The sequence below is a fragment of the Thunnus albacares genome, chromosome 24 (assembly GCF_914725855.1).
Source record: "Thunnus albacares chromosome 24, fThuAlb1.1, whole genome shotgun sequence".
Taxonomy (NCBI): Eukaryota; Metazoa; Chordata; class Actinopteri; order Scombriformes; family Scombridae; genus Thunnus; species Thunnus albacares.
In genome coordinates this window covers 17,861,216-17,886,143 of record NC_058129.1, presented here as the reverse complement: position 1 = coordinate 17,886,143, position 24,928 = coordinate 17,861,216, and the positions used below count along the sequence as shown (strand labels likewise).

Genomic DNA, 24,928 nt, shown 5'->3' with positions numbered 1-24,928 from the left:
CTGAGTTAAGCCCAAAGATAGCTGGCGAACCCACTAATCTCACTTCATGTTACAGGCCCCAAGAAGTGGTGGCTGCGATGTGCGAAGGGCTTGAAAGGGCTTTTGATGGCCAGCCAACAGGTGCCAGCAAATCAGGGAACAATGAAGGGAGGAATTCAAGGTTGCATGAAAATACCATGGACGCAAAAGTTTAGAACATAACAATGCCACCCAACATACTTACTTTGATCATTTCAGCAGTATCGATTGAACTGTAGGAATGTTATCAGTCCTGAATTGTGGAAGCTACCCAACCATAACAGCGGCAATGAATGAAGGGAAGGGCATTGACAGGACCGCAAAGGCTCAGCCTTATCACTGATGCTTGGTAGATGGTTACCGATGATGTTCCTGGCGATTTTCATCACCCGCTGCAGAGCCTTCCTGTCTTGGGCCGTGCACATCTCATGCCAGTTTGTGATGTTCCTAGTCAGGATGCTTTCTATTGCTCCTCTGTAAAAGTTAACAAGAACTTGGGGTCATGGGTACTTGGGAAATTTGCCTTCTTAAGTTTCCTTAAGAAGTACAGTTGTTTTTTTACTAGGTTGGAGACGTGTGATGTCCATGACAGGTTCTCTGTGATCCTGATACCCAGGAACTTAAAAGTGCTCACCTGCTACACCTCAGCTCCACTGATGTAGACAGGGATGTGTGTCTTTGCCTCTTTCTGCCTTTTTTCTCAAATCAACAAGATGTTTGATATTTATTGTTGATGTTGATTGATATTTATTACTTTCTCTGGTCAGTATTATAAATCTGTATTATAAACAGGGATGGTCATTGGTGTATTGTTTGTGTGAATAATACATATACTGGTGATAAGACCATGCACTAGTAATAAAACTATTAATGAAGGAAAAAGAAAACATTATGTTTCTCACTGTTGTATAATTGAAACAAAATACAGGCGAAGAGTGAGATTAGGTTGATGTCTTTTGTCCTGTGAATTGGGACATTGTCATCCTGGAAGAGACCACACCCATCAAGATAGAAATGTTTCATCATAGGATAAAGGTGATGACTCAGAACAACTTTGTATTGATTTGCAGTGACCCTTCCCTCTAAGGGGACAAGTGGACCCAAACCATGCCAGCAAAATGCCCCCCACAGCATAACAGAGCCACAAGATCCCCTCACTGTAGGGGTCAAGCATTCAGACCTGTACTGGGTTTTCCTTTAATTGGTCACTTGTCTGTATGTATGTATGTGTTTATGTAGGTATGTATGAGTATATGTTAATTTTTTTTAGGTTGGTTGGTTGTGGGTAGGATGTGTGTGGGTGTGCATTTATTATAGTGACTTAGAGTGACTTTGTATGTGTGCTTTTTGTGGGTCTGTCATATCACTGTTGCACTTTACTGACCAGTCCTGGTAAATATAGTGTCTATTACTTTTATTCACTACTGTAGGCTAATGCTGATGATCTACATTCATTCGGGTAAAATAATAATAAAAATTTGACAACAAAAAACTACTATTTTCATTGTTGTTAATAAAACAATGATTATAATAATTGTCAATTTAAGCGGAACCTTCGTAATGCGCTGTTGTTTGACGTCGGTGTTGGAATCTGAAAAAAATCAACAGGAAGCGGCGGAGGAGCAGCGCCTCTAGTCGCCAAACGTTTGTACTTTAGTGGCATTAATTCCCTTTTCTTCGTGTTTTAAAGCGTCTCCAGCTGTGTTATAAACTGCTACAGAAGAACAATGACTGAGACACGTTTAATTATGTCAGAAAAAGTCCATAAAGAAAGAAAAACAAACGAACTTCCGGTGTCGTTTCCAGCTTTTTTTTTTGCCGTGAATTACCTAGCTAAACTCCAGCGGTGTAAAACTAATAGTGGACATTTTAACAATAAAATCGATTACTTTGTGAGTGAAATTATCGCCGAATTAAAGAGGAGCTCCAAATGATGCAGTCAGGCCTTTAACTCATGAGCTAGCTCATTCATATGTTTGCTGATAATGTCGGCAAAGTTAGATTCATAGATGTGTAAACGGGATTTGGTGTAATTTCGGGCATAAAAGCGTCTTTCTGTGGAGCCGTACTCCTAAAAAATAAGGGTCTTTTTGTTTTAACTGCAGTCAGTTTTATCAGTTAAGTGCTGCCGAATTGAAGAGTATCACCTACTGATAAAGATATGTTTTTAATTAATATGCTGTACCTTAAGTGTTGTTGTTTATAAGCGAGTAAAACGTTAAATCGACGAATCTATGAATGAAGTCTGGTTTGACGCCTTCTGCCTACAGACATCTTTCTCTAAGGGCAGGAAGATATATCAATAAATATCAATATCAATATTGCGACAATATTGTAGGGATGACTTTCACAAAATATTTACACAATGAGCTTTGTGATAAATAATCATCAGTAATGTGGATATAATGATAAGTGGTTAAAGGTAAATAATAGAACAGCTAGAACAGTCTGGTAAGCTCAGGATATTACATCATGTTACGATAATGCAGCCTTTAAAACCATTTATGCCATATTAAGATATTACGATATCCAAAATCTAACATACGATATCTAGTCTTGTATCATGATATTGATATAATATTGATATATTGCCCAGCCCTACTTCCTGTCATACCCTTTAACCACTCTTCAGCTTTGTTTGGCTGTATATTCCAGTCTCAAAGTTACTTTTTTGGTATGTTTGGTATTTCCAAATTGGCATGAGTCAACCTCCGAAACGTGCGTCTTGTTTTAAATGAGACTGACGAGAAATACTGTTTGTTTTTTTCCTCCAGAAACGGCTCCATTACAGAGGCGGAGAGGAGCCGGTGACCCGCAGGAGCTGCCGCTGCGGTCTCCCCCCCCCCCCCCCTGCAAGCTTGTGATTATGCGGCCCGAACGGTGTCTGTAAAGCGGCTTTTACAGATCTCAGTCCCGGCTTTCGGGGGCGCATTCCTGTGAGGTGAGTGATTAAAACAACACGTTTGTTAAAAAAGAAAATTACACAGTGTGTTTTTGGGTGTGGGTTCACTTCCAGGAACAATTAAAAACATGCTTCTGTTTGGAGCTTTTACCCTCAATGTTAAACTGTCAATTTGGAGTAAATAAAACTGCACCACACGTACTTTAGTTTACACTCAACCCTGAATAATCGCTCTGATTGGGAAAGAAAAATGCAGCTGTTGATTCAGAGATGCTTTAGTGTTTTTTTTTCAGCACACAGCAGTTGTATTTTTGGCATGAAGATAACAACAACGTACCATCTTTTTCTTCTTACAGCTGAAGTTATATACAGAAGGAAATATACCTACAGCTGCAACAATGAATCGATTAATCCCCAATCCAATCGTTAGACGTTTTTAAGTAGAAATGTCAACATTTGCTGGTTGCAGCTTCTCACATGTGATGACTTGAAGCTTCTCTGCATCATATGTGACAGTAAACTGAATATCTTTATGTTTTGGACATTTGAAGACGTCACCAACAACATTAATGCTGCTGAGACTTTCAGAGGGATGTGGTTGACCATATATATGTATACCACTACTGAACTCTGTTTATTCTGATATATATATATATATATATATATGTATATATATATATATATATGAGTTGGTACAGGCAGTTTCAGCTGCCTATACCAACTCAATCTTGCACACTATACTTTCTTTCTTTGTTATTTATATTTTTTATACCTTCATTTTCTTCTAAAGTTTAAATACCTTCTTGTATTTAAGCTTATTTATTTGTTTACCACTTTTCATACAGTAGTTGTAACTCAAGGTGCTGTAAACATAAGAAAAACATTAAAATACGTTAAAAAAAATAACAAAACATTATGAAAAATAAAGAATAAAAGAATAAAACATTAAAAATGAGACATTAAAGTGCATTAAGCATACATAGGAAACTACCTTATCATGTATCATAGAGCATTTAAACTGAAAAGTATCAATGTAACTGTGGTGTGATGACACCTTGTTTATGGTAATTTGGGATTGTTTTTATATGTAAACAAACAGCTGAGATTGTGTTCAGTGTGTTGATGTTTTCTAACTCAGTTGTTTATCTTCTGCACTGATGATTGAACCAGGAGAGTGTCCGTCTCTTCTAACTTTAACGTCTTTCTTGTCCGTTCAGCGTCTCTGTTTGTCACTCTCTGCCATGACGGAGCCCCTCGGAGCCCCCGCCGACGTCCTCCTGCAGCGTCCCTGGCTTCCTGTGAACATCAGCGGCTGCCAGCTCCTCACCAAGAGCTGGTTCGGTGAGACGGCGTACCACGTCCTGCTGACGGACATGCAGTGTGTGTGGGAGGAGAGGATGGACTCTGCTGCCATCCAGAGCCGAGCGCAGGTACACACACCACTGAGGAGATGATGCTCCTTTTACTCCATAATTCTAGTTTTTTTTTTGTTTTCTGTCTCCCAGGAGCTGAACAGGCGTCTGCGAGCGCCGGTCAAAGCTTTCTTCTCCCACCTGTGTGAGGTGGTTCAGCCCTGCCTGTCAGACGGCGGCGGCGGCGGCGGGCGAGCCGACGGCGGCGAGGCTCAGATCTCTCTGACCCGACAGGAAGACGGCGACATCAGCATGAGGCTGAAGAGCGAGCTGGCGGGGCTTCCCTTCTACTGGGAGTTCCACTGCACCCCCGCCCCCGTCACACTGGTACGACCCACAGGTCACATGACTGATGTTACGGACAGCTGTGATGTTTAGCTTTTTGGACAGTTTTTTATACTTGAACTTTTTATTGTCACCTGGAAGCAAAACAGAAACAAAAGTGATCTTCAATACATCAAATGTCCACAATAAATAAATATAAACAAACACATCATATAATATAATTAACAATAATGACAGTTAAAGTAATAATAACTAAATTAAAGTTCATATAATGTTTTAGAGGCTTTTCCGCCTTGTCAAACTTCACATTTTGAAGGAAACACTGAAAATCACACATTTTTTCACAATAAAACTCGAATAATTGAAGTATTGATCATCAGCTGAAGATACTGCTGATTGACAGCTTCAGTACAGAACAGATGGCATCAGAAATCAGCTTAAACCTGATATAAGAGCTTAATAAAGATGCTTTTAATGCTCTTTTAGGAAAATCCAAATAACAATTAGGAAACTTTTATTATTAAATAATTAAAATGTCTATTGTGTTACTTGAATAAATGTTTATTTAATTTCAAAAAAAGACTTTTAGGAAGGTTTGAAGTGAAGTTTGACACTAAATTCAAGTTAAAAAGTTGTGAAAAATCAAAAAAAAATGAAAACACAAAAATTCCAAAAATTGAAGTTATACAAAAGATCAAGTGTGTAAAAGTTTATTTTATAAGAGTTTATAAGTTTATAAGATACTGCAGACATAAATAACGTAGAGCTGCAAGGATCAGTTGATCGACATAATTAATTGCCAACAATTTTGATAATTGATTAATTGCTGAAGTAATTTTTTAAAGCAGAAAGTGGCAAACATTTAATGTCTTCAAGTCCTTAAATGTGAGAATTTCCTGCTTTTCTTTGTCTCACATTTTAAATTAATTAATTCTGCTGTTTAATCAACGAAAAATCAGAAATCCAGACATCATGACATCATTTTGAGGAAATCATCTTTATTCACTGTTTCCTGATGGTTTAAAGACCAAATCAAGAAAAATATCACCAGATTAATTACTAATGAAAGTAGATTAGATTAGCTGCAGCCCTACAGTCATTTATGTGTGTGTGTGTGTGTTTCAGGTATGTGTTCAGCTGCTGCGCCCTCTGCTGGCGATGAGCCGCCTGCTGCAGCGGCAGGTGGAGCAGCTGGGAGGTCTGCTGGTCAGGAAGGACGCAGAGATCCAGGACTACAGAGAGAACGGAGCCACACTCAGCAGAGGTACACACACACACACACACACACACACACACTTTGTTTACCTGTACGGCTGCAACCTTACTGTTCTGGTTCACTCTCAGCGCTCTCATAGCGTCAGTTTTGGAGAAAAAGCTGTAAAAAGCACCAAACAGCAAACAGACACAGTTAGCTGTAGACTAGCTGGTGAACATAGTGGAGCATTTAGCAGCTAAAGAGCCAGATATTTCCCTCAGGAGTTGGTAGAGAGTAAAAACAGAGTGAATATTGGACTTACATTCACCAGGTGGACAGAAACACGACTCCACGTGAATGATAATGTTGCTCCATAACTGCTGGATGTTTCTGTTGCCTCCAAGCTGACAAAAAAAATCAGTTATTGTAGGTTTAAAAACAAGCTTTATTGGCAACTTACGTGATAAATATAGAACAAACCGAGTCTGTTTAAACCATATCAATTAAAAAAAAAAAAGGTAAAATAAAAGATTGAGACTGTTTATATGTGTTTATAATAAATACATGTTTGTGTGTTTGAACCCAGAGCGCCTGCAGACGGATGCTTTTAACGAGCAAATCTACAAAGAGGACTTCATGTCAAAGGTGAGAGGTCAGCGACACACACACACACACACACACACACACACACACACACACACACCACAGTCCCTGCAGCCTGTTGTTTGGGCCTGTTTTTACCGTCCTGTGGCGAGCGCGGCGGGAACCACATGATAAAACGCTGCGGCCGCTGGAACAGACGGCGCTCTCTGCCTGAAACACAAGCGGCCACAACGCGCTTCCAAAGACGCTGCGTGGTTCTGTCAGCCAGTCAGGACAAAGAGAGGAGGGTTTTTTTTTTCGTTTTCTGTCTGCGTGTTTACTGTATTCAAGTGTGGAATTTCTCATCTTCGGCTTTGTTGACCTCTGACTCCGATTCACTTTGTGTGTGTGTGAGACTGATTAACTGAGCGAGTATTTCAGATCCACCTGAGGAATTTCCAAGGTGTGTCTGTCTGCTCCCTCACTGTTTATTTATTTTTTTTTTTACATTTTTTTATTACTATTTCAGGTTGTTTTAACGGTTTTTGGTCATGCTTGTGTTTGAGAGATGTTCAGAACAGACGTTTTGTCAACACTTGGAAACCAAATTCTCCAAACAATCAGAGCTGCAGCTTGATTATTTTCTTTTCTTTCAATCAGATTCAAACACAGAATAATGTTGTAAAATAATAGTAAATGTCCTCACAGGTTCCCAGAACTTGAAAATATGTTTTCAAACTGCACATTTTGACCATCTGACAACCAAAAAAATCTGAAAATATCCATTTTTATAAAAGTGAAACTGACTAAAACAGCAAATTTTTACATTTGAGAAACTGGAATGTGCAGATTTTTAATATTTTACATGATAAATGACAAACATGTTAATCAGGAAAATGGCCGATTGTGGCATAAACAAAGAATAAATATGTGTTAATATATTAAGTAATGCAGTAGTTTTCTGTAGGCGCCTCTTTCACAGTGATTACATTACAAATAATACAACTACAGGCCTTTTCTGAAGCTTTAATTGCTCGGTTTATGTCTTAAATTGTTGTTCAAATACACAATAAAATTCATAAATCTTACCATCAGAGGGTCAATAAAGTCTGCTCCCGCCTTTGTTTAAAGAAATTATTATATTTTTCTCAATCATGAAGCTTTGTGGATGAACAGTATGACACCAACCAAAGACATAATTAATGAGGTTACCTCAGAACACTTTTATCTGGTAATTAATCATCAAAATTTTGATTAGTTGAGCTCAGCAGGAGACGACTGATCGATCACGTTGAGATGAAAACATTGTTAGTTTATAAAAGTTGAAGAAAAACAGCTCAATTAGTCACAAACATGTCACAAAAAAAATCACTTCAGGTACAGATTATAAATAACATCACTCATTATGATTGATTTACAGTTGAGAGAAAATTTACTGTATTTTTTACTGTAATTTTTACTGTAATTGGTCCGGGTATCATCGGGTAATCCGTAATTCATTTGTAATTCAAAAACCAAAAAACGGTAAATCTGTTATTTGTTTCAAAACAAAAAACGTTTTTGGTGTCAGAATCCAATAACTAAAAACCAATCAAACCCGGCCGGTTTCTGGTTTTTTCTGATTCGTTTTATAAATATTCCTTTTTGGATTGAATATCCAGCAGTTCTGCCGACATCGAGCCAATTCGTTTTTGCATTTGAAACCAAAAACGAAGTCACGTGATCTATTCCTTTTTTGTTTCCCAACGAAAATCCAGAAAACCAAATTCAAAAGACAATTTTGGTTTAGAAATCAAGTATTTTTGTCAGTTTTGTACGGTAGCGGCTACATTAGCCTACCCATGATCCTCAGCGACCGTTGCTATGGTGAAGATGCCAGCGACAGCCTTAACATATAGTCAGTATAACATTATGTAGTACTGCAGATTATTGGTTATGATCGGGATCAACGTACTTTACTGTATATTGAACTGTAAAGAAAATAATGTGTGTTATGGACAAAGAAACGAAGTCTATGAAATATAAGAAAGGTGACGAGAGAATAAATTAAACATAAATAATTAATAAATAATTACATGATGTAACAGCGGAGGTTGAATAAAATGCACAATCTAAAGTCCAGTTTGTAGGGCTTAAATGAGGGATGTGAAATGTAAAGTTCAGTTTTATAATCTCGTCTTCATCCCGTTTACACGCGCGCGCGGCTGTCGCTGGCATCTTCACCATAGCAACGGTCGCTTAGGATCATGGGTAGGCTAATGGTAGCTGCTTCTGCTATCGTACAAAACTGACAAAAATACTTGATTTCTAAACCAAAATTTTTTGAATTTGGTTTTCTGGATTTTCGTTGGGAAACAAAGAAGGAATAGATCACGTGATTTCCGTTTTTGGTTTCAAATGCAAAAAGGAATTGGCTCGATGTCGGCAGACCTGCTCGATATTCAAGCCAAAAAAGGAATAACGATAAAACGAATCAGCAAAAACCAGAAATGGGCCGGGTTGGTTTTTCATTATTTGATTCTGACACCAAAAACGTTTTTTTGTTTTTTATTTTGAAACAAATAACAGATTTACCGTTTTTTGGTTTTTGAATTACAAATGAATTACGAATTACCCGATGATACCCGGATCAATTACAGTAAAAATTACAGTAAAAAATACAGTAAATTTTCTCTCTACTGTAAATCAATTATAATGAGTGATGTTATTTACATGTAATCAAACAAATAACAGATTTACCGTTTTTTGGTTTTTGATTTACAAATGAATTATCCGATGATACCTGGACTGTAATTCTACCGATTTTGATTTCCTGATCATTTAAAAAACTATAATAAGCTGAACTTTTGCTGCACTTTTGTCCTTCGTGTTTCTCTGCAGAATAGAAACATTGTTCTAAAAATATGAAACCTGGTTTCATGTGAAGGTCATTGAATTTCTTTTTTTAAAGGTGAACGTTGATCGGAGGGAAATTTCCCTCCACAGGTCAGTTTGCGAGAATACACCAAGGGTTTGTTTTGTTTGACTCATCAGTTGCATCATGTGGTGGTTTTTTCAGAGAGGAAACCAGCCTGTTTGTCCTTTTTCTTAAAGCCAAACAACACCAACAAACCAGGAAAGAATCACATTTTTAGGCACTTGAGAGCCGCAGGTACGGCGAGTCATGGAAAGTTACATTAACGTCACAGTGACGGCTCTGTTATCTGCCTGCTTCTGGAGAAGAAGAAGAAGGAGAAGAAGAAGAAGAAGAAGAAAATGCTGCGGTGGATCAAAGCCTTCTCTCACGTGGCAAATTCCACCGGGCTGCGACGAGACCAAAGTCCAAACTGAAATAAAAAGTGTCTGGGAAAAATGTCGCGTCAAAGGGAGAATCGTGTGTGTGTGTGTGTGTGTGTGTGTGTGTGTGTGAAGGCGTTTGGCGTGTGTATGCAGTATTTATCTGTCAGGGTAGGACCTTTTGCATGCTTGTGTGTGTGTGTGTGTGTGTGTGTGTTTGCTGTGTGACCACTTCACTGACTTGTGTTTGTGTCTCCGTTTGTGTCCGTCTCCATGGCGACATCCATCACGCTCTTTTGTCCGCTTAAATCAGTCAAGTCAGTTAAACAGTTTTGATAATCAATTAATTGTTTTAAAGCCAAATATTCTCTGTTTTTTTGGCTTCTTAAATGTGTTTTTCTCTGAGCGCAAAAGTTCATTACTTACTACCTTTCAACCACATCTCACAGTCTTCATCGTCATGGAGACAGCTCATCACATGACTTCAGGACGTATGAACCACAGAGGACTGTAAGATGTGGTTAAAACTCCCAGAATAAGCCAGTAAGATGACCTTTTTTCTGTTTTTATATCATTATAAACCAAATATCAGGATTGATTTTGTCACACTGGGAGCCTTAATCAATATAGATACCAATAATAAGGAGATTTTAGTGTTTATGGAGATTAAACTTCACCTGGTCTGTATCTGGATTCCATTATCTTTGAAAAACACACGTTAACGCGGCTGTAAATGTCCTCAGAACGCACGTACGCAGATGTAATCCGTACAGCGTGACCACCTTCATAGGAGAAAAAAAAAAATCAGCCCTCCTGCCTCTTCCTGCCGAGCTAAAGCGAGCCCCGTTTAAAAAAAAAAAAAAAACTACAAATAGTGTCAGTAGCAACACGTCTTCCCCTTTGCAAAAAAAAAAAAAAGCCCAGCTAATTTGCATTTAATGAGATCAGATCAGAATGCGGGCACAGCTGAGAAGAAGAGGATGTATTTAAATACCACGTGTGAATGCAAACACTCATGGATCAGATGTCATTATCCAGATAAAGATCACATGTGAATACCACATGTAAATGAGGAGTAAGTGCACCAGAGAAAAGAAACAGACTCGCCCTTAAGAGCTTTTGTGGCACTTTTAATGTCAAGTTATTTCTACTTTTCTTTAGTGATTTCTTGTCAGCTACGTGTTGATATATGGAGGTCGCTTGTGGACATCATGTGATTTAAGTCGAGCACGTAAACGCTCTAACAGAGTCTGTATGTGTCTCCTGTTCTTGTAAAAATCACCCAGCGTCAAGTTTTTTCTTCCTTGAACTTGAACTTTTTTGACATTTACACAGTTATTTACGTGCCGAGTGCCAAACGGGAGCCGAGCCGACAAATATCTTCAAAAAAAAAAAAAATCTTCCGCCTCATCACCCCACTTTACCCATATCCACAAGTGCGTGTTTGTGCTTGCGCCATTTGTGGCCTGCCGTTCGCCACACCAAGGGAGACGTGAGGGCAGAGGGACAGTGATGATGACAGGAGCAGCAGGAGCTTTTATTTTCTACTGCAGCTTTTCCGTGGAAGCCCCTCCCCAACCCCCGTCACCGCACAAACACCCCACCCAGCTCAGGTCAACATTTACATGGTTGGAATTAGCCCTGCGCTTCCCACTGATATACACACACACACACACACACACACACACACACACACACACACTCGGATTTAAGTTGGGCACAAGCTGAAGCTGGTCATGGAGCTGAAGGATGAAAAAAATGTTCAAATCCTTTTAGGATCACATCAGCTTCCCTTAGGACCTAAATTTGGACTCTGTGTGTGTGTGTGTGTGTGTGTGTGTGTGTGTGTGTGTGTGTGTGTGTGTGTGGTGGCAGCAGCTCTTGACCTGGCAGAGGGGAGTGTCTGCTTGTCCACACAGAGCCGGCTGTGACGCATGCTTTTGGTTTTTCAGAGCTGAGTGTTGGTGTGTGTGTGTGTGTGTGTGTGTGTGTGTGTGTGTGTGTCACTGAGGCTGTTTTTTTTTTTTATTTTTTATAATCTTTATGTTTACGTGCATGAGTGTGTGTATGTGTGTGTGTGTGTGTGTGTGTGTGTGTGTGGTGACGCATGCTGTGGAGTTTACGCCGCAGCGAGTCGTGCAGCAGCAGCAGCAGCAGCGTCACGCTCCGTTGTCAGCTCTGAATTGAATTGTCACCGTTCGGGAACGTCGCCCGCTTCCTGTTTCATGAGACGGCGGCTTCACAGCTCCACGGCAACCGTTCAGCAGCAGCAGTATAATGACATCTGACAATTAGTGGCCACTTCTGACCAAAACACCTCACTCGAGCTGCACAGAATCACATAATTGAGCCAAAATGTTGCGGCTTCCAAATTTGGCACTCCCTACTTCAAATTTCCTGCTTTTCTTGCTTAAATTGAAGGTTTTCCTGGTCAGGTTTTTGTGTCGAGTTAACTTGAAACTGCTTAAAAACAAAACGGGAATCAATAAGAAAACTCTTCTTTTTCCATCTCCAGTAAAAGTACTGATTACGTGCTCAGACGGGTGAAGAAGTGATCCTTAAATGCTACGTAGCTCTCCACATGAAGCCATGCGAGTCAAATCCTAATATCTGTTTGCTTCAACCAGAGGCTCTAAGTTAAGAGCAGGGCAGGAAACCGTAATTTTTTTTCATCCACTCACCACAGCGGCTGATGGATTCCAAAATACACACTTTGACTGGAAGCAGCCAAACGTGACTTAAAGAATGAAGAGAAGCTGCAGATATTAATCGCTTTAACGCCTGGCGAGGAAGGAAACTGAATTATTTAAGAAAGATTTTTAACGCGAATACATAAAGAAAAGCAGAGAAATGACTTGAAAACATGCAGACAGTTTTTTCTCTTTTATATGTGGACACCTGTATGTTACAGCTTATCATTAATGCTGCTACTCCTCTGGTTTCAGGCTTTTTACAAGATTTTAGGTGATAATCTGGAGTTTATAATGATAATTTCAGTTATCAGTTAATCTGCTGTTTATTTTAGTTTATGAAATGTTAAAAAATGTTTCTCAGAGACTAAATCAATGTCCAACCAACAGTCCAAAACCTTCAGATAATCAATTCAAAGAAAAACATGACAGAAAAACAGCAAATCATCACATCTGAGATGCTAGAACCGGAGAAATTTTGACAAAAATGACTGAAATAATAACTTAACGTCAGCTCTGTGAAGACGCCACATGAAGGCTGCTTCTTCCATCATCTTGTTTCCATTTGAGTTAACTTCCTGACGCTGCTGGAGATTGTCGAGAGCGAAGACGACATGAAGCGAGACGGAAGAAAAAGAAAGAAATCTGCTGCTTTCAGCTTTCAGCATTCAGACTTTAAAACGCTGCAGGCGGTTGTGTTTGTGGAGGCGTGTTGCTTTGTTTACTAGAGAGACAATGAAATGCAATCCTGAGGCCTAAATTGCAACATGTGATCGTTTCCTCTCATGCTAATTTTAACACATTTAATAAAACAAAACAAACAACATGCTCGCAACCCATGAGCTTTCATGAAACAGGCCTCAGGAAGTCGGCTTGGAGCGGCAGATTAACGCATTTAAAGACTCAACAAACATCAAAATGCTGCACAGTGATTTTTAAATACTAACAGACAAGATTTTACAACTTTAAACAGTCAAAATGCAGCGATCACATTAAAGGAATCCAACAGGAATATGAGCCTGCTGTTGATTGGCCCTTGCTGGATGACATCATGTGGCGTTGCAGCAAAAGTCGAACCGCTGCAACCATTCAAATGAGCTGATGTCAGTGCGAACGCAGTTCATACGCACTTGTGACGGACATCTGACGGTAAAGCAGGATCCCCGCTCTCTATCACAGCCAATAAAAGAGCAGAAACACGACGGCTGCATGCAGCGGCCTCATATTCAGTAATGTGACAATGCAAAGTAGAAGGATGTAAACCGGTTACATAAGCACTTGAGTAAGTCACCGTCACTCCTGTCACAGAGTAGAATCTACTTATTGTGGGTCACTCAGTCGTGTTTTTAACTCCAGTTTTGCTGCAGCAGAAGCTTCTGTTTCTTTGAAGTAACATTGAAGATTTTATTAAGGAGACTCTCAAGTATCTGTCTGCTTCTTTTTGCCTGCGGAGGGAGACAAGCACTTCCAGTTAGGGGTCAGTTGATGGTTTCACAGGTGAAGCTGTGTTCAGTACTTAAGCAAGGTGCAGGAGAGGAAGAGGAATGTGGGAAAAGTTCTTCTTCTTCTCCTCTGTAAATCATTGACCGCTGCTGCTCTCATAAACAGGAGCGAGCGGCCTCTTATCTCACATACCTGAGGAATTCAGGGTCTGGGTGGTAAGTAGGCGAGTTCAGGATGGATTCACATTAAAGGATCATTCAGCTTCCTCGACACAGTATTTATCCAGTTATTGTCAGTTTTCTCTGAAGAGAAGGAAACTCTCAGGACGAGTCTGTGTGCTTTAGCAGTGAGTCTTATAACTGAAGACTGTTTTCAACAAACTTACTCATTTTACAGCTGAACAAAACAACAAAGTTTGTTTCTGGAAGCATTTGAGGCGTAAAATAGACGATGCAGCAACAGAATATTGATTCATATTTGATCAGCACGGCCTGGTTTGACAGTTTGATCTGAGTTTCGCGAGCCGGCTGCGTGATGATGCACATTTGGATACTGTGATTGGTCCGTCGGCTCGCCGTGTCGTATCCAGCAGGCGCCGTGTGGCTGAATCTGTATTATGTAGTATTTTCTGACATTTTACAGACTTAATGAATAATGTTTCTACGCTGTGTGAGTGTGCAGAGTAGTCAAGAGTAAAACAAAAACATCTACACACAGTAGATCGTCCTCCTCCTCCTCCTCCTCCTCCTCCTCCTGCTCCTGCTGTGCCGTCTGTCAGTTGCACACAGTTTCCACAGGGTTGTCCCCAGTCTGGGTCTGTAATTAGGCCCTCTGTGGCCTGGCTGCTCCCCCCTCTTCAGCTGCTGGCCACTGGGCCGAGCCCCAGCCTGGACCGGCCGAGTGCGGCGTCCCGCAAAAGACATCACGAGCCTCTGCGAGCAGCATCAGAGCAGCAACACAAAACACGGCGAGAGCACTTGTCGTGAACACGCCGGGCGCAACACCGGTTTTTTTTTGGTTTTTTTTGACACTGAACACTTGTTACAACAACACCTGTTAGAGCAGTGAAGGAGGCGTCACAGAGCTGGAACTGACGTGAGCCACAAACGTTTGTCATGTGGACTTTAAAAGGACTTCAGTTGTCGGTTGACATCAGCTGATTCAAAACTAGCAACAGTGTGAGACTCTTACAGCCAAAACCAGATATTAGAGAATAAAAAAAGAACAAATCTGATTTTCTGACAGATTTATTTTTATAGCACCTTTCAACAACAAGGCAAGAAAGAAAAGAAAGACAAAGCAATAAAAAAGACACATAAATAAGATTTAAAAGGAGTAAAATGAAATAGAAGATAAAATAGAAGCTACAGAGCAGTGTGAAATATGAATAAATAGGTCCATATTTTAAAGAAATAATGAATAAAATCTAATAACAGTGAATCAGGTGATGTTTGTTTTCTACACACTTATAATAAAGTAAAACATTTTGTAGTAATTATCCCACAAATTTAATGGTTTGAAGAAAAGGTTTTGGATATTTTACAGTCAAACAATAACTTTATTATATATATATATATGAAGAAACAGATTTTGAAGAGTATACATGAATATATGGAGAACCAGGAGACATTTTAAGTTGTCGTCTTTGACTCTGGGAAACTATTACGGGCATTTTTTTACAGTTTTATGAGGTTTTGTAGACAAAGCAATTAATTGGTTAATGTATTACAGGCGTTAAATGACATGGCACGTGCTGTATGTGTGGTATTTGCAGGTCAAGTGCCAGTAAATATGCTGATACTGGTTTGTCAGGCTCTGAAAGACAAAACTTTGTGGAAAAGGTGACGTTTTCTAACCAAAGTGTTGTGTTTAAGCACTTCTTCTTCTCTTGTTGAATATGACACCAACAGTTCATTCTTTTCATGACAAACAAACAAAAAAAAACCCAAATTAGACCTGGTCGGCCGTTTTTTGCCTCGCGGTGACTTCACGAGGTGTTTTTATCTGTAACCGAGATATTATTGTGACTTGTTAACGAGACCGTCGGGCCGCATGTAAAAGCTTCAGCTCAGATTAGCAGCTTCCTATCTGTCATCACTCCGACGGGGGGGGAGACGTGATGACAGCGAGCGAGCGGTCAGTGAGGACAGAGGAGAGGTCGGAGGTAAAACGAGGTGCTGCGTGACGTCAGAGCAAAACGCAGAGACATATTTAAAGCTCTGATGTACTAAAACGACACAGTGAAGACTCCCGACTCCATCCAGGTGTGTGTGAGGAGGGTGTGAGGGACCCTAACCCCTAACCCTAACCCTACCCATACCCCTAACCCTACCCCTAACCCCCAACCCCTCACCCCTAACCCTAATCCTACCCATACCCCTACCCCTAACCCCCAACCCCTCACCCCTAACCCTAACCCTAACCCTAACCCTACCCCTACCCCTAACCCCTAACCCCCAACCCCTAATCCTACCCCTAACCCTACCCCTAACCCCCAACCCCTCACCCCTAACCCTAACCCTAACCCTACCCCTACCCCTAACCCCTAACCCCCAACCCCTAATCCTACCCCTACCCCTAACCCTACCCCTAACCCCTCACCCCTAACCCTAATCCTACCCATACCCCTAACCCTAATCCTACCCATACCCCTAACCCCTAACCCCTAACCCTACCCATACCCCTACCCCCTAACCCTACCCCTAACCCCCAACCCCTACCCATACCCCTACCCCCTAACCCTAATCCTACCCATACCCCTAACCCCCAACCCCTAACCCTACCCCTAAACCCCAAACCCCTAACCCCTAACCCTAACCCTACCCATACCCCTACCCTTAACCCTAACCCCTACCCCTACCCCTAACCCTAACAAAAATATGGTTTTGGACTGTTGGTTGCACAAAAAAAGATATTTGAACATCTGATCACTATTTTATGACATTTTATAGACTAGGCAATCAATCGATTAGTCGATAAATTAACTGCAGATTAACTGATAATGAGAATTATTAGTTGCAGCTCTACACCTGAGCTTTTTTGTTGTTTTTGGTGCTAAATTGTGTGTTTTGTTGCAGTTTTTAATTCTTGAAACTCAACCTTTTCAACCTGAACACCCACACCTCTCCACCTCTCGTCCTCTGGAGCAGTTTTTTCCCCCTCCTCCCGGTTTTTTTCCGACGAGGACGTGACCTCGAGTCCTCTGGGGTTCAAACGGGAAAAGCGGCGACACATCTCTCTCTCTCTCTCTCGGGTTCGGGGGACGGGAAGCTGAGGTCACGCCGAGAGAAAAAAAAAAAAACGAGGTCGAGAGGAATGAGGGAAAGCAAACATGAGGTCTGCGACAGAGGCGAGGATGTGTGAGACTCGCTGGCACCAGACCCCCCTGCTTTAAAAAACAACAACAACAGCAGCAGCAGCAGCTCGTCTAAAATCGGAGCTGTTTACCTGCTAATAATAGACAAACACCCACACGCTGCCAGCTCTCCCCTCCTCTCATCACCTTCCCCACCGGTGATGCTTTGCTGTGTGGGGGCAGGAAGCGGGGCGTGGAGGTGTGGCCACCAGGTGAGCGCTCCACCTCCTCCTCCCCCTCCTCCTCCCCCTCCTCCTCCTCCACCTCCTCCTCCTCCTCCTCCTGTTTCCTTCATGGTTGGAGGACTTTGTTCTGTTACAAGAGCAGGGAGGAACTTTCCACAGCATTACTCAGCTCGACAAAACAGGCGCGAGGTTATTGACCTGCCGTAATCACCTTTTTTATTCCTCGTCTGGCGTTTCCTTTCTGGTCGGCAGCAGCAGATAACAAATCCTCTGGCTGCTGTCTGCACGCCCTGTGGACACTTTTGTACCTTTCCTAAAATACAGAGAGGTATGGAAGCCCTTTTCTGCCAAAAAAAAGAAAAAAATAGATGTTTGGCATGATAAAAAAATGAAAGTACTCATGAGTCAAAATTATAAGATTATGTGAAAAATGATCTGTTATGAAGCTAAAATTTTGTCTTAATGTGTCACAAATCATTTTGACTATCTCATGATTTTAATTTACTATCTTTTAATTTTTAGTAAGAATATCAAATCTTTGACTTAGTATTTCATAGTTTTGACTTCATGGGTAAAACTTCAAAATCGTCAAAATGTTGCTTATTGTCTCATCATTTTGACTTTCTAGGCCGTTTTTTTTTTTTGTGGCTTCGCAATGACCAGAGCAAGCAGCGCTCTGAGAGTTTGGGATTTTTCTGGTATTTTTGTTTTGCAGCACAAAGAAAATTGTTGTTGGAGATTGAATCTTAGATTTTGTGCTGATAAATAAATGTCTCGGACCTGAATGAGTTTCTGAGTCAGTCTGCTGGTAATTTGGTGATTTTTTTTCAACATGAGAAAACTAAATACTTGCAGCAAATAAGCAGCAAAAATTGCGTAATATTTAAAATGCAAATAGACTATTTCAATTAAATACTATCCAACAGGCAGATTCGTTTAAATCTGAATCAAAACATTAACATTTAAAGTGTTCAAAGCAGGAATGTTGGTGAAGCAGTGTTGCATTTATTTATAAAGGAATACTGGTAATTCTTACAGTATTACACCCACACACACACACACACACACACACACCTGTCCTGACGTCTGATTACGGGGGTCCGTGTCCAACAATTTTTGTAACTTTCCCACTCTGATGATGCAACGTTCACACCCGCCTTCACACAGCGATTGATCAGCCTTTCTTTTATCATTCTTTACGCAACTATTTTGACATTGTACAAATTGGTTCTGATTGTGCTTAAACCAACTCTTATACTTTAATTAAATTACATGAAAATGACACCAAAATAATCAAACACACCTTTTAAAACACTGGTGATGTTTCATTCATGGATTCTTGAGATTGATTGGTGCTTCACTGTGATTGGCTCATGTGTTTCAGAGCTAAGAAACCAGTAACGTGATTGGCTCAAAAACTTTTCATCCATTTTTTTTTTTCTTTCCCCCTTTTCTTAGCAGTATTGATCTTCCATAGGGAGCAGAGGAGGAGCTTTAAAAGATCAAATAAGACAGTTGATTTTTAGCGCTTCAGGGCAGCCGGATCCAACAAATTGAGCTCAACATTTCAGATCAAATAATCTAAAGTGAGCTGGTTGGCAGCCAGAGAGGAGGGGGGGGAGGTGGGGGGGGGGGTAAGTGAATAAAAAGAGAGAATAAGGTGGGCTTTCTGCTGCTTTCTCTCCCCTCAGCACATTGGTTTCTCTGTGCCCAAAGCAGAACTAAGCCTCACCAGAGCATACATTTATTTTTACGATATTTAAACAAACAAATAACAAAAATAAATCAATGTGAAACCTCGAAACCTGACCAAAGTGTGTTTAGGAGCCCCTCTGCCCTGACAGCGAGCGGGAGACCACCAATTTCTCCCGGTCAATATTTGAGGAGCTAATTTGGAGAGTTTGTCCTCTCCATTGGGGGAAAAAAAAAAAGAAGGATTTAGTGAATAGTGAGTGTTTTTCTACGCGTCGGCCGTGCGTTCGCATAATGTCGCATGAGTTTACACGCACCCTTATCTGTCAGGGTTGTGGTTGACAGAGCCGACGTGTGTGTGTGTGTGTGTTTCAGTTGTTCCTGTTCGCTGGTCTACCTGTGGTCAGCTGTGCCAATAATGCAGCTTTGATTAGAGGCTTATCGCAGCCTCGGCACACCCTGCATCACACCCTGCATCACACCTCGCGCATGTGACTCCCACAGCAGGGCCATAAAACAAACATACCCGACGGCACCAAGCTGTGTGCTTTAAGTTCATATGCACCTGATTTATTTCTTTTTTTATTTCCATGGATTCGTTGGCTTTCAGGCTGCAGAACAGAGCAGACTTTTTTATGTCCAAAAGTGATTTGATATATGTTCAAATAAAACCTTAAATCCAGAGAGGAAACATGCAGAATCTCATCACGTGAGGTCATGAAATAAAGACTGATCACCACTGAAAGGAACAGCTCAAGACTGCAAGACTTTAAAGAGGCTTTAATCAATATTTTTCACAATAATAGCATCTCTGCAGCTCCTCTCAGCTTTACGGAGGTTCATAGTGAGTTTCAGCTCATTGTTTAGCTCTCCGGCTGCAGCTTTACTGTTTTCGGCTGCAGCAGGCAGCTGTTTTCAGAGAAGAAGCTGTAAAAAGCCACTGTACACTACCTGCTCAGCACCAAACAGCAAACAGACACAGTTAGCTGTAGACTAGCTGGTGAACATAGTGGAGCATTTAGCAGCTAAAGAGCCAGATATTTCCCTCAGGAGTTGGTAGAGAGTAAAAACAGTGAATATTGGACTTACATTCACCAGGTGGACAGAAACACGACTCCAAATGAATGATAATGTCGCTCCATAACTGCTTGATGTGGAAATAAGCAACTGTTTGCTAACAAGTTCAACTTAAAAGTCGATGATGCAGCTTGTTTCTGCTGCCTCCAAGTGGCCAAAAAGATCAGTTAACGCAGGTTCAAGTTCATCGTTCAGGTCGTTTGTAGGCGTTTGTATTGTCTTCTGTTTTCTCATATAAAAATAGTGTTAAACATAGAGCGAGTGACCCGATTTCATCACATCAGGTCTTAAAATAAAGACAGACCCTGGTGATTGTCACAGACAAGTTCATCATGGAGTGGATTTTATAGGCGGGAAAACTTATTTCCTGTCCCGATTAACTTCTGTTTCCTCACATAAAAATAGTGTTAAACACATTGAAGATCGACTGAGAGAAATACAGTGAAGAAATTCAGAGCTCAGAACGGTACACAATGTCCATTATGTAAGAACAAGCAACGCAGATACAGAATACAAATAGTTAGATATGAAACACACAGACTAGGGACACACTGTACTGAGAAGTCCACATACCAAAGAATACAAATGACCCTTGAGGACGGCCTTAAAGGGGACATATTCTGCTTTTTGTCTGTTGTTTATATCCTGATCTGATGTTGGATGTTAAGCAAGGTCAAAGGTGAACATATGATGAAATGCTGCCTGGGCTTCATAAAGAGCCAGTATAAGATAAATAAGGTTTTAAATCATGCAAAGATATTCCAGTACAGCCCCAGAATATAAATATAGACCTGGAAACATGCATGACATGTCCCCTTTAAAGGTTTATTAATTATTAAGAGGGAGTCCCAACAGCGAAGGTGTGGTCCCGCTTCAGTCTGGATCAACCTGAAACACCCAACCACGTTCAGTCAGAAGATCTCAGAGAATCAGATGAGATCTGAGGTTTTAAAAAGTCTCAGATGAAGCCAGTTACCTGCCTTAAAAAAAAACAAATAGTCTGATTTTAACATCTGTTCTACGCAGCACTTAAAGCCAATGAGTGGAGGCCATTAAAGGAGTAATGTTCACTCTCAGGAAGCAGCATGAAGAAGACTAATGGCAATTATCAGGGAATTACCAGAAATGAAAGGGTGAATAACTGTCTCCTTATAATGAGGCAGGAGGAAAGACTATTTTTGTTCCTTTGGTCATCATGAACTCACCAAGTTAATATCTAAGACTTGAGACCACAGTGACACCACTGAAAAGAAACTCTAGCAGTCAGACATTTATTCAGACTATCTAAAGCACTTTATTTGGAGGTCAAACTGAGAGTGAGCTCACCTTATAAATGCCAGTAAGAATCAGGCGCTGCAGGAAAACAGTGTGAGCACACAGTTACAGTAAGAACAGTATTATAGGTCAGAGTTGAAGCAGGAAGTGAGTCTGTAAACTGTGGGTCATAATTTCACAGTTCATCTTTGTTCGCCTGTTGGTTTGATTCCAACCTTTCTGACTGTGCTTGTTTGACAAAGTACAAAAATAGGACTTGTGACTGAGTTTATCATAATGTATCTCTAAAATAAATTTATTGCCATTTTGTAAATTGCTGGGCAGCACTGTACCAAACATTTAACCATTCAAAATGTGTATAATGGTCAATGTCAGGCCAATTTTTTTTTTTTTTTTTTCTTTTTAAAGGTTCCCAAATGACAAATACTTCATATGAGTAACAGGACTGAAAGTAACAGGACTGATTTTTTTTTAGCATAGCATTAGCAAATACATGAACTGTAGCCACATGGCATCAATGCTAATAGCATGAGAACAGTTAGCACCTTCAAATGGTTTTCCAAAACTATCTTAAAAAAAAAAAACGTAATATTTAAGAGAGGATTTAGGTAACAGGACTGAACACTTAGATTGACATTCTCACTCACACTTACAATATCATCAAAAATAGAGAAAATAGAGTGAGAGAACTTACTTTTGGCCTTCAGGAGACTCAAATGATTCTACTTCCTATTGATCATGTGACCTGTGTAACGTCTCAGATTTTTAGAGGGGGGAATGTGTCAGGGTAACAGGACTGTAAGTAACAGGACTGAATTTTTAGCATAACATTAGCAAATACATGAACTGTAGCTACATAGCATCAATGCTAATAGCATGAGAACAGTTAGCACCTTCAAGTTGTTTTCCAAAACTATCTTAAAAAAAAAAAAAAAACGTAATATCTAAGAAAGGATTTAGGTAACAGGACTGAACATTGAGATTGACATTCTCAGTCACACTTACAATATCATCAAAAATAGAGAAAATAGAGTGAGAGAACTTACTTTTGTCCTTCACGAGACTCAAATGATGGTACTTCCTATTGATCATGTGACCTGCGTAACGTCCCAGGGGAGAATGTGTCAGGGTAACAGGACTGAGTGAAAACCTGGGGACTAACATATTATGAATTTTCTGATGAGAAAATGTATTTTATGTCTAAATGGGGAATAGAGTCACACAATTTGACTATTTGATGCTTTTTGTGTGTCATATATGATAATAAACAGAATATTTTTTGGACTTTTGGTCAAATAAAATGACACTTTTGAATATGTTAACTTAGGTTTTGGGAAATTTTTCACCATTTTCTCAAATTTTATAGAGAAAATGATGAATCAGTTAATAGAGAAAATAAAAAGCAGATTGATAATTGACTGATAACAAAAATAATCAGTAGTTCTAGTCGTTCTTTGCACCTTTTAAGACCTGCTCTTCATCACAAAGAACATTTTAGAATTGAATCATTTTGGAGGAACAGGAGTCACTCAGGAAGGAAAGTTACTGTATTTTTTGTGTGTGTTTGTTTGTTTTGGTGTTTTTGGGACGAATAGATTTTGATTATTTTTTCTGCTGTTGTTATTATTGAACTGATTTGTTTTCTGTAGTTTTTTAATGGTGGAGGTGTGGGGTTGACATAAAGGAAATGGACATTCTGCCGGGGGGATGAGGAGACGTTTTGTTTTCAGTTCTTCCTCCTTTAGCTAAATACAAAGATTTATAAAGAGGTCTCTCCTGTCTCTCCTGCGTCAGGCTCTTCCTCAGGTGTGCTCCGAGCAGCGGGACTCTCTGGGCTTCAGCAGCGACCTCCAGCAGCTGTACCGCGCCATCGTCGCCCACGGCAACACACGGAAACGCAAACTGTCAGAGGAAGGCTCCGTCGAGCAGGAGCAGCTCGCCACCGAGGAGCCCGACCTCACCCCATCTTTAGGTTTGTTTCATTAGCTGGAAGTCAGAGCTTCGCAGTTTACATCTGAACATTTCAGGCTAATAAACACCGTGTCGTCGTCCGGCAGGTGACGGATCGATCGGCGGGGAATCGGGTGAGACGGGCAGAGAGCAGAGCCAGAACAGCCAGGCGGACGCACCTGGAGACAAGATGGCCGACAGACCGACAGCACAGCAGGTACGAGAGGAAGAAGACGGCAGCCTGAGTCACGTTTTACTGAAGCTTTTTATGAAAAGAGTCTGAAATAAACAGCAGAGTTTGATTTTAATCAAGTTAAATGAATAATCTGTTTTCACTAGAGATGCAACTTAATCGACTGAGATAAAATTAATCCTCTATTTTGATACTCGATTCATCATGTAGGTCGTTTTTTAAGCAAAAATGACAAATATTTCATGGTTTCATGCCCTCAAATTTGAGAATTAGCTGTTTTTCTTTGGTGTACATTACAGTAATGTGAATATCGATTTCTTTTTTTAAGCTTTGATGACATCACCTTGGGCATTTTTTTGTTTTTTGATGTTTTATAGAGCAAGTGATTGGTAAATTAATTGAAAAAAACATGTGGTTAAATATTAAATACTACTAATAATAACAATAATTTAGATTTTATACAAAACTTTCACTAAACATTGTTAAAAGTGACAAAATCAGACGATTTATTGATTGAAAACAGGAAATTAGATGAAACGAATTTATATAAAAGACGTTAGAGATAATAAGTAAAGAATATAAAAGACATTTCCCTCCTTCTCTGTCTTGTCGTCTACAGTCTCTCTCCGTCTCGTCCGCTCCTGCAGAGCGACCGTCCTCCAAACCAAAGAAGAAGAAAGTGGTTGGACTGTTCAGATGAGCCCGAGCAGTAGGAAACAAACACAGACCATCATTAAGAACTCTATTTAAAAAAAAACTTGCCTTTTTTTTTTTCCATTTGGTGAAAAATGGAAAAATGGGTTTTTATCTAAAAACGTATTTTTAAACATCGAAGCTTTTACAGTTTGAAAGACTTTAAGTGGATTTAAATAAAATCATATGTACAGATTTTAGATAAAAATGTGTCAATAAATCTGTTTTTCTATTTTTAATGATTTTTTGATGAGATATTAGACTTAATATTAAAATAGTCCATCACGCTCATAATGAAACAGCTTAATCAACCTTCTTCTAGTTTGTAGCAGGTTTACATACACAAGTCTGGACTTTGGGGGGTTTTTAGAGAAATCAAACAAGCTGTTGATTAAAGATTAAAGATGTAAATATAATTCTGACGGCTGTTTTCTTCTGTTATTTGCAAAATCAACAACAGAAAATGGTCAAAATACAGCGAGACGTCCTAAAACAGCCGTAAACGTGACATGATTTGGCCTTTCTAGTGTTGAAAAACGAGTCATTTGAGACTCTTGTCCACAATAACTTTCCACTTTTTAACATTTTTGCTCAGAAAACATTTTTGTCTTCACATACACAAGCTTCCAGATCTTCTTCTTTACATTTCTTCTGTGTTAAATCTGTAAAATCTCGTGTAAAGATGCATTGTGGAGTCACATCTCT

At 40.0% G+C, this 24,928-nt stretch overlaps 2 protein-coding genes across 6 annotated transcripts in view; one reads left to right on the top strand and one right to left on the bottom strand.

Annotated features, from left to right (window-relative positions):
- Positions 1 to 24,928, bottom strand: part of LOC122976244 — a 1,153,509-nt gene that overhangs the window by 351,639 nt on the left and 776,942 nt on the right. The window lies entirely within an intron of this gene.
- Positions 1,569 to 24,639, top strand: nhej1 (nonhomologous end-joining factor 1). Of its 5 annotated transcripts, none has more exons than XM_044344689.1 (9): positions 1,569 to 1,662; positions 2,793 to 2,959; positions 4,138 to 4,350; positions 4,426 to 4,659; positions 5,743 to 5,881; positions 6,399 to 6,457; positions 23,182 to 23,359; positions 23,445 to 23,554; positions 24,150 to 24,639. In XM_044344689.1, exons 3-9 carry the CDS (start codon positions 4,162 to 4,164, stop codon positions 24,228 to 24,230), a joined length of 990 nt encoding a protein of 329 aa, XP_044200624.1. In that variant the 5' UTR covers positions 1,569 to 1,662; positions 2,793 to 2,959; positions 4,138 to 4,161; the 3' UTR covers positions 24,231 to 24,639. The 5 variants fall into 5 exon arrangements, with proteins under 5 accessions (XP_044200624.1, XP_044200622.1, XP_044200626.1 ...); XM_044344687.1 differs by having other exon boundaries at positions 23,442 to 23,554; XM_044344688.1 differs by lacking the exon at positions 1,569 to 1,662 and adding an exon at positions 1,689 to 1,910 and having other exon boundaries at positions 23,442 to 23,554.